At 43.5% G+C, this 9,159-nt stretch overlaps 1 protein-coding gene across 1 annotated transcript in view; it reads left to right on the plus strand.

Moving 5' to 3' along the window:
* The window catches only part of CCDC71 (coiled-coil domain containing 71), a 161,088-nt gene extending 156,532 nt beyond the window's left edge, over nucleotides 1-4,556 (plus strand). Inside the window, exon 4 of the mRNA XM_068252633.1 lies at nucleotides 4,444-4,556. Within this exon, the coding sequence (XP_068108734.1) occupies nucleotides 4,444-4,463 (20 nt within the window). The 3' untranslated portion in view covers nucleotides 4,464-4,556. The remainder of the gene's footprint in view (nucleotides 1-4,443) is intronic.
* Nucleotides 4,557-9,159: the final 4,603 nt, after the last annotated feature.

A 9,159-nucleotide genomic window follows, 5' to 3' on the forward strand; every position in this document is an offset into this window, starting at 1 on the left:
AAATACTCATCAGCAGTCATTCTTTATGACTTCAGAGCAGCAACCACTACTTTTGCTTTGTGGTATCCTGTCCAGCCAACGTAAACCAACCTAGCTGGAATGAGAAGGAAGTGGAGAGCCATTCATGTTTGACTCCTAGACCTTTAGGGTTAGTTGATCTTATCTCACGTAGCTGTTGACATATCTAGTGTACTATCTGGCTACTGGGGTGTATGTATATACTTGAAGAAGAAAAAATAAAACTAATTTGGTTTTCCTATAAGTACTGAATATGATCTAAACATTCTCTGAGTTAATGTAGCCTCAACAAACGAATCTGATTTACAAACGGGTTACACCTCAAATTCTTCACATTGGAGGCTGCATACCAAATCCAAGTCACAACAGGTCACCAAATCAAAAAGCTTCGAGGTAGCCAAGTTGACCAAAGGCATCACCACCCTTTCAATATTGTATCTTTAAGCACAAACGACGCCTACTCAACTCCACAGAGACCTTCCTCTATTTGCTCATTGCAGCAGAGTACAATAGAATGGTTGACACAATATTCAAAGTTTTTGTGAGCAGGGCTGAGCGGGAGCAATTTTGCAAAATGTGAAAGTGTCCTGGCGTTTACAGGGGCATGGACCATGGTACAAGGGGTTAACTTGCCTCTATTGCCCTCTCTAGCCACGCACTGCTTGATGCACTCCATCTTCCTAACACTTCTCCCTGCGCAACCTAAGGTTCAGCTATGACTGTGGAAGTGTCAGGAAGATGGAGAGCAGCGATGGGGTGGCAATATAAGTATGCTAACCCTTTCTGTCACTGCCCCATACACTCCAGGACAGTTTTGCACTTCAGTTCTGCTTATCCTTGTAATTATGTTGCTACAAGCTAATAAACAAAGATTTCCTTCTGGTTGAGCTGGAGTCGTTTGTGCTTGAAGGCTGTGTTCACATCCATTGTTCTCCTCTATCCTATATGGAATCAGGATTGGGAGTCCTAGAGGACAGTATAGTTCGGTTGCTCAGGTGTATGAGCAGGGATCAGACTGTTGACACCCAAGGATGATTGTTGCTTAGGCATGATGCAACTGATCATGGGTCTTCTATTGGCTTGATAGGGCTAAATGTACAGGTTTAGTTGACTAGAGTAGGGAAAAATCCCCAGCTGTATTTCTAGTTGAGTATAGCGATTGGATAAGGTCATCTGACCTGTGCTATTGATCTGAACCATGTAAGTGGTCTCCTTGTGCGGTTCCTAAAGATAGCATAGAGAAGCACTGGCATGGCCTTATTCAAAAAGCACGTGCATAATTAGATGTTTTCTGAACACAGTCCTGCTCTCCTACATCTTCAACTACATCCATGTATTCGATTTTCCTTTCTTGAGACAATCATTTCTATGTGTCTTGGGGAAATGGATAAAGTACCCTTAAAGGGAACCTAAACTGAGAAGGATATGGATGTTTCCTTTTAAACAATACCAGTTGCCTGACAGTCCTGCTGATCTATTTGCTGCAGTAGTGACTGAATCACACACCTGAAACAAGCATGCAGCTAATCCAGTCTGACTTCAGTCAGAGCACCTAATCTGCATGCTTGTTCAGGGGCTCTGGCTAAAAGTATTAGAGACACAGGATCAGCAGGAGAGCCGGGCAACTGGTATTATTTTAAAAGGAAAAATCCATATCCTTCTCAGTTTAGGTTCCCTTTAAATACATGCAGGTTGACGTGTTCATCAGCAGAGCTGGTCAATGAGAGGCTAATAATTCTAGCATGCATGAAAATTGTACTCTAACAGGAATTGTTAAATCAACATGAAGTGAGTTAGATTGGATTGATTCCAAGCTGTGGACGATTCTAATTCATAGTTGACCAACTGTGCTAACAACCGACTTATAATATTCTTGCAAGAGCTTCTATTGAAGGTCCTGCTGTGGGGGGCCTCCACTCTTCTTGACCTCCTCATGGAACAGAAAAGGCTGAGAACTGTGCAGTGTGTCTGTACCGCGATTATTCCAGAACTGTCAAACGATAATGTGAATGTCTGCATAGTGCTTTTCTCTCATCTGACTCGAAGCTTTTGTGTTGTTGAGGAGAACTACTGCCAGTAAGGTAACACAGAGTTAGCCACCCTGGCAGGTATTTTGTGCCCTAGGGGGTCTTGCTTTAAGGACTCTTTACTGGTTCCAGCCAGGAATTCTCCTATGGGAAAATGTGTGCCCTTTAGGATGAGCGAGAATGTTCTCGTAAAAAGCAAGAATGTCCTGCAGTGTGCGGGAAGTGAGAGCAAGATAGGCGCGGGTTAACTCGCCTAGCCCCACCTGCATTCTGTTGCGTTCTGTGTTGCATTCCATCTTCTTATACTTCTGCTTTAGAGCGGAAGTTCCGATTTAGAAGGCGAAATTGTAAAAAGTTGGAATGCAGGATGGAACGCATCAGAATGCAGGTGACTAGGTGAGCTTACCACGCTCTTATCTCCTGCATGCTTTTCACAAGAATGTTCTAACTCATCCCTAGTGCGCTTAAAGTGAACCTTAAGTCACTAAAAAAAAAGAGTTTTACTCACCTGGGGCTTCCCTCAGCCCCCTGCAGCTGATCGGTGCCCTCGCCGTGTCTCTCTGATCCTCCTGTCCCCACCGTCGACCACTTCCGGTTTCGCTGTCAGGCCCCGACAGGCATGGGAACGCGAGTGATTCTTCGCGTTCCCAACCAAAATATCACCCCCTATGCTGCTATTGCGGCCCATGCCTGTCGGGTCCTGACAGCGATCAGAGAGACACGGCGAGGGCACCGATCAGCTGCAGGGGGCTGAGGGAAGCCCCAGGTGAGTAAAACCCATTTTTTTGTGTGACTTAAGTGCCTCTTTAACTAGTATACTATCCAGGACAATTTATTTCAGGGATTAGAAATCTAAAGCATGTACGTAGCTTCACCTTCTATCTGGTGATCTTGTTTTCATCATTATTAATTGTACTGAACGGAAACAGTTGGGAGCACAACTTTGTACTTCCTTCTGCTTCCCATTAGAGTAACCGTGGTTGGAAAAGATGTTGTCTCTTTCTGCTCAAAATATGATGATGTTGACAGGCCTAAAGGTTCTCTTTTATCATTTTCTTGTTACATTTACCCAAAAGTAATTTTTGCCTTAATTTCCAGGTTTTAAGCTGTTTACCATTCTTCTTTGAAGTCTGGAACTGGCTTCCGCTACTCAAACTTCCATTACTATTAAGTTAGCCAATTAATGGTATCATCCTTATCCAAAGCTGCTTGCTATTAAAGCAGTGTTTCTCAAACCTGTCCCCGTGACGTCCAAACGGTACATGTTTTGCAGGCAACCTCACCTACGCACAAGTTGGGTAATTAGTGTGTCAGCTGGGTGGATTCCATGTAACTGAGACACTAATTATCCCACCTGTGCATTGATGAGGTTGCCTACAAAACATAAACCGGAGAGTCACAAGGACAGGTTTGAGAAACACTGACTTAAATTGAAACCCTCCGCATCCTCCACCAAAAAATAAAGGTCTACCTTCTATAAATGTGCTTTCTATTTTATTATCCGCAGCGAGTGCCTATAATTGTTTAGATCAGTGCTGACCAACTCCAGTCCTCAAGGGCTGAGGTCCTCTCTAAGACTGACTCATGAAGGGTTTGGTTCATAAAGTTGAACACTTTTCTCCATTCCTTAGTACATCCTAAACCCTAGCATGGATATGTCCCTCAAGAACTGTAGTTGGACAGCCCTGGCCTAGATGAGTAATCTTTCCATTGCGTCATTCAGAAAATGACTATAAAATCACCTTCTACTTTCTTTGGCAAAGGGCCTTACCCACACCCCCCCCCCCCCCCCCATATTTCCATTGGCTGCTAAGTTGATCGTGGAAGAATTGTCAGTTCCCCAGTAGTCAGCAAGTTTCCCTCACTGCAGAGCCCACTGTTGAGTTTGTTGTAGGCAGCAGTTAGTGTGATGCAAACCTCAAGCTCCTCTACGAAAGTGCATCTGAAACTCCCAGTGACCTAATCTGTAATGGTTATGAAATAAACAGTTGATGAGGTATCCAGGTGAAATTTGTTGGAAAAAAATGGCCGTTCAGCAAAAGGAGGCTACCTCTTCTAGGGTCGTTACCCCAGGCGCCATACGTTTTTTTTTTCTTAAACGTTAAAAAAAAAAAAGTGTACCTTCCGTTCTGCAAAAAAATATATATCTATATATTTTTCTATGGTTTTCTTACGTGTGTTGTTAAGGGTACCTGTCCTCATCGTCAAGTAGAGTCAGCCATTTTTCAGCACGAGACAGTATCCTAGCGAGGCCTACTAGGATCAACCATGTTCTGTTGGTGTTTCAAGCGGTAAAATGGCTCCCTCCTTGCTTTCCAGGCACAGGTTCAATCTCGTGATGACCATTCATGAAGGCAAATTTCTTTACTTTTTTTTTCTCTCTCTTTATTTGTTGTAGTTTTGTATTGCCGACGTTAAAAGAACATTCAGTTGACAAGATGAGTTTATCTTTTCTATCAAACATCTTTAAAAGCTGCCATGTCTGTTTTAATAAAGATCTTTGGTCTTGAATCTCTTTGTTGTTCACTTCTCGCCTGTATCTTGTTTATTTTCTCCTTTTGCTAAATTTTGCAGAAAACCTGTAACAAAGGTGGACAGCTCAAGCCGGCCATATGATGTGATGAAAATGTATTGCAGAAGTGGGCTACTTTTAGGCCCCTTTTACACTTGGGGACTTTCTTTGCATTGTTACCCTTTCTGCACGCATGGTAGCACAAAAGCAAAGAAAGTGTATGGGGCCCAGTACACTACTACGTTCCGTTGCACCACAAGTACTCGATACCCTGCCAACCGCAAAGTTGAATAGTTGTTACCTCGCAACATCTCTGGCGACGGAATACATTGAAGTCAATGTGCAATGCAGACATTTTCAATTTGTTGGTAGCGCGCATGCGTGGAACAATGCAAATACGACTGGGAAGCTGGGAATCCCTGTGACTTCCTGTCCAGCAGGGAGTACGTCACTGGGCCAGGGGTGGCGAAGGGCGTGCAGCACTATACATATCACCCTGTCGGCGCACTTTGCCAAGGGATCATATGAATTGATTTTTTGGCACTGGGGTGCAAATGGCCGGAGCACTGCAGTACTCTGGCCAGGTATAAAACCAGCAAAAAAACATTGGAAGTTCTAACTAAACAACTGAAATCATGCACACCGCTTTATCATCCTTCTTATTTTTCTTCAAGGTTATCTTAAATAAAACCTAAACTAAAAAGTTAAGAGTGGTGTTCCTGTAGGTTTTTGCAAGCACTTTCCGCTGTCTTGAAAAGGACCTAAATTTGTGTAATTATATTTTAGGTTGTATAAGTTGGAGCCCAACTAAACCCAAACCTAAACAAGGCATAGTCTCATGCAGTCAAGTTGATTAACAACCCCTGCTGCCTTCAATTACTTACCATTTGGTGCAGCAATGAGAAATGCTGATTGGTCAACACTCAGCACTTACCAGCCAATGTTCCATTACCAACATGATTGAACATCATTCCCGGGGGGCCTTTAAAGTAGGTCTGCACTACAATTGTTTTTTTTGTTAGTCCAAGGGTTAGAAAATGTTTTGACTCGTGGGCCACAAATGGATCTTAAATTTGACAGAGGGGCCAGACAAGTGTAGGTAGTTTAAACTCCTCCCACCCCTTTCCCTGTACTGGAAGCCAAATGTGTCCCCTAGTCTTAATTTTGTTCCAAGGCCAGGTAGCCGATGAGCTTTCCCCTGAGTGTGGGTAGCCAGGTGTGCCCCCAATACTACATAGCTCCCTCCCGCAGAATAGCCAGGTGTGCTCCCAGTATTTGCAGCCCCCCTCCTCAGTATTGGTAGCAAGATGTGCCGTCTGTATTAGCAGCCCCTACCTCAGTGTAGATAGCCATGTGTGCCCTGAGGAATCTCTCTAGAGATGGTCAATGAACATAGGTAAAATGGGCGCCCCATAGACCACAGTGGTAATTGTGGTTGTGCCAGTGCCCTGTGGTAATTTGAGGTGCAATAATTACCATAATTAGACGATGCAGATATTGGCAGTGGATGAATTTAGCCGGCAAAGGTGAGGCTTATTGAGAGAGATTGGGGCGCAGGGTGTGCATTAGGATTAGGTATGGAAAGGGGGGATTCAAGTGAGAATAGAGTCAGGTTAGGCAATAATATATTTGGAAAAATCAATATTTTACAATTATTACATAGATCACAGTAGTAGAATATTGGTCATTTTTACCAATAATTCTACTTATGGCCATCTCTGGCGCCTAAATTACCACACACCCTTTATCCATGTATGTTCAATGAAATGCTAATTAATCCGACTTGAAATGCAGGCTATTAAAGGGATCCAAACAGCTCCTGGCTTCAAATAGCTGCAAGGGCTGCCACTGTTCAGAAGCTCAACCCCTGCTATTTTACAACTACCATTGTCCAGGCTAGGTGTGAAATTCTTCAACTGTAATGGCCCATACTCACGGGCAACATTTCTGGCCTGTCGCTAGCACACGGGAGCGTCGCCAGGTCCCTCCGCGTACACACGGCGGAGGGACCTGGCAACTGACGCGAAGAGCTGTCGCTGAAGTTCCTCCCCCCCCCCCCCCCCCCGCCAAAAGCTCAGGGTATTCCCTGCTGGTTGCTGTCGCTAGTCCGTATACTCACGCGGACTAGCGACAGTTGCGGCGGCAACTGTCGCCGGGCGATTGACCGCGCCAATTGCCTGGCGACAGCAGCGGCGGTTCGGGGTGCGCGCCCGTGCAACGCCTCATACTCACGGGCGACCTGTTGCCGCAACACATGCGTGCCGCGTGTTGCGGCGACAATTGTAGCCCGTGAGTATGGGCCATTACTGATGTTTTCTGTTTGAAGTACAATGGGGGTTTGTTTGTGGTCAATTAAGTCTAATGAGGTAATTTCTTATCTGTGTTCCACCATCTCCTGCTCAGAAACCACAGGGACACAGTGGCTATTTTAACCCTTAGATGTAAAAAAATGAGGTAAAATGAAAGTTTTTTTTTTTAATAATAAGCCACATTTTTAGAATGCATTTTTAATTTGCTATAGAGCTGCCCTGGGTGTTAAAAATGATGCTCGGTTCACTTTAATAGCCGTTTTTTGCAACACCACAAAAAGTCTAGAAAGCTTGCTGATGGGTGGGTACACACATCAGATAAATGTCTGGAAAATGAAAGATCACAGACCAATTTTACCCCCTTCCATGTAGTATGAGAGCCATACTCTACACAGTCTATTCTATTGAGCTGAACTCCAGATGAAGGTCCGTTAAACAAGGTGTGTATGAGATCTGCAGATATAGACTGTGAATGCATTTTGCAGGAACTGATCTTTTGGAGATACTGATCTGTTGCATGTGTACAGCATCTGTGTGTGCAGCATCTTGCAACAATTTTCATCTGATGGGGCGTTCAGCTCAATAGAATAGACTGTGTAGAGTATGGCTCTCGTACTACATGAAAGGGGGTAAAATTGGTCTGTGATCTTTCATTTTCCAAAGACTTTTATCTGATGTGTGTACCCACGTTTACATGTTGGAGAGATTCCAGTCAGTGTGGTACATAATTGCCTACAATCCGGTGAGGCTGGTCTGACAGTAGCTTAGCTAAATGGAGAATGGGATTAGGTGAAAGTTGCAAAGAAAGACTGGGAGTCACCATACAGGCTTTATACACATCACAAGTTTTAACCAGGGATAGATGTATCTAATAAAAAAAAACTACATACGATATATAAATGGGTTGACATGAATGATTGTACAAAATTTACCTCACAACATGTCCCAGCTGTCACTGTGATTTGGAACTTGATTTGATCTATCTAAAAAAACTGCTTTCATCAAAGATTAGAATAAAGATTGGTTGCACTCGCATAAACTAAAGGTGGGCAATTTGGTGGCTAAACATCCTTATTAGGTAAAGGAAAGGCCCGAGGAGAATAAACAAAAAAACCTCCAAGATTTACTTACCTGGGGCTTCCTCCAGCCCCTGGAAACTGATATGTCCCTCGCCGCAGCTCCGGAGTCCCCTTCGTTGAAAGGAGGTGCAGAAGTTCCTGACCTGGAGAGGTCGGCATCTGCAATGGAGTGGACCCCGGAGCTGCAGTGGGGGACATATCGGCTGCCAGGGGCTGGAGGAAGCCCCAGGTAAGTAGATCTTATTTATTTTCCTCTGATGTTTCCTTTAAAGTGGTACTGGAGGGAAAATAAACGTAGGATATAATGAATTGTATGTGTAATATGGATAATTATCATATTTTTCTGACTATAGGACACTCCTGACCATAAGATGCACCTAGGTTTAGAGGACAAAACCAGGGGGAAAAAATATACTAAACCTGGTGCATCCATGGTGATCTGGGCATCTTGTGGATTATGCCCGCTTGTACCTCATGTGTCCTCTGTCTCGTCTCCTCTATGCCCCTTTGTGTCCCCCTGTGTCCTCTATTCCCCGTTGTGTCCTCCTGTGTCCCCCGTGTCCTCCTCTGCATGGGCACAGTACAGGGAGTCCCCGACATTGCAGCGTGTTGGAGGTTCGTATTGGCAGGTGTTCACAAGTCAGTGACTCCCTGCATTTGGACTATAAGACGCTGCGACTTTTTTCCCCACTTTTGAGGGAGAAAAAGTGAGTCTTATAGTTTAAAAAATACAGTAATAAAACATTAATAGCAAAGAAAAGAATCTCATATTTTTATTTTCTGTTATATAGCATTTTTATAATCTTGCATCATTCTGTAATATTTCCAGTTTAGAAACCACACTCGGGCTCGTATGCAATTCATTTTTTCACTTGTGTTATCTCCCAGGAGATCATTTTCATCTTCTCTGTAAACTAAATTTTGAGCGTTTTACAATTGAAAAAGTACCTAAAAGTTTGTGAAAAAATACTATCAAATTTATTTTGAGTATTATTTTGCTTGCTGGTGGCTTAAAAGGCATTTTGTGACAAGATGTAAAGATATCAACTAGGAGAAAACTCAGGAGAAAATGTGAATTGCATATGGGCCTCAGTATTTTAAGCTGTAAAACAGCAGAAACAATGACCATTTGAACTTTCCTGCAGTAAAACCTTATCTCAAGCTGCCTCTCACTGTTTCTTAGCTGTTTAAGCCATTTAGAAAACAGGACTGAG

The sequence above is a fragment of the Hyperolius riggenbachi genome, chromosome 9 (assembly GCF_040937935.1).
Source record: "Hyperolius riggenbachi isolate aHypRig1 chromosome 9, aHypRig1.pri, whole genome shotgun sequence".
In the NCBI taxonomy this organism is placed as follows: domain Eukaryota; kingdom Metazoa; phylum Chordata; class Amphibia; order Anura; family Hyperoliidae; genus Hyperolius; species Hyperolius riggenbachi.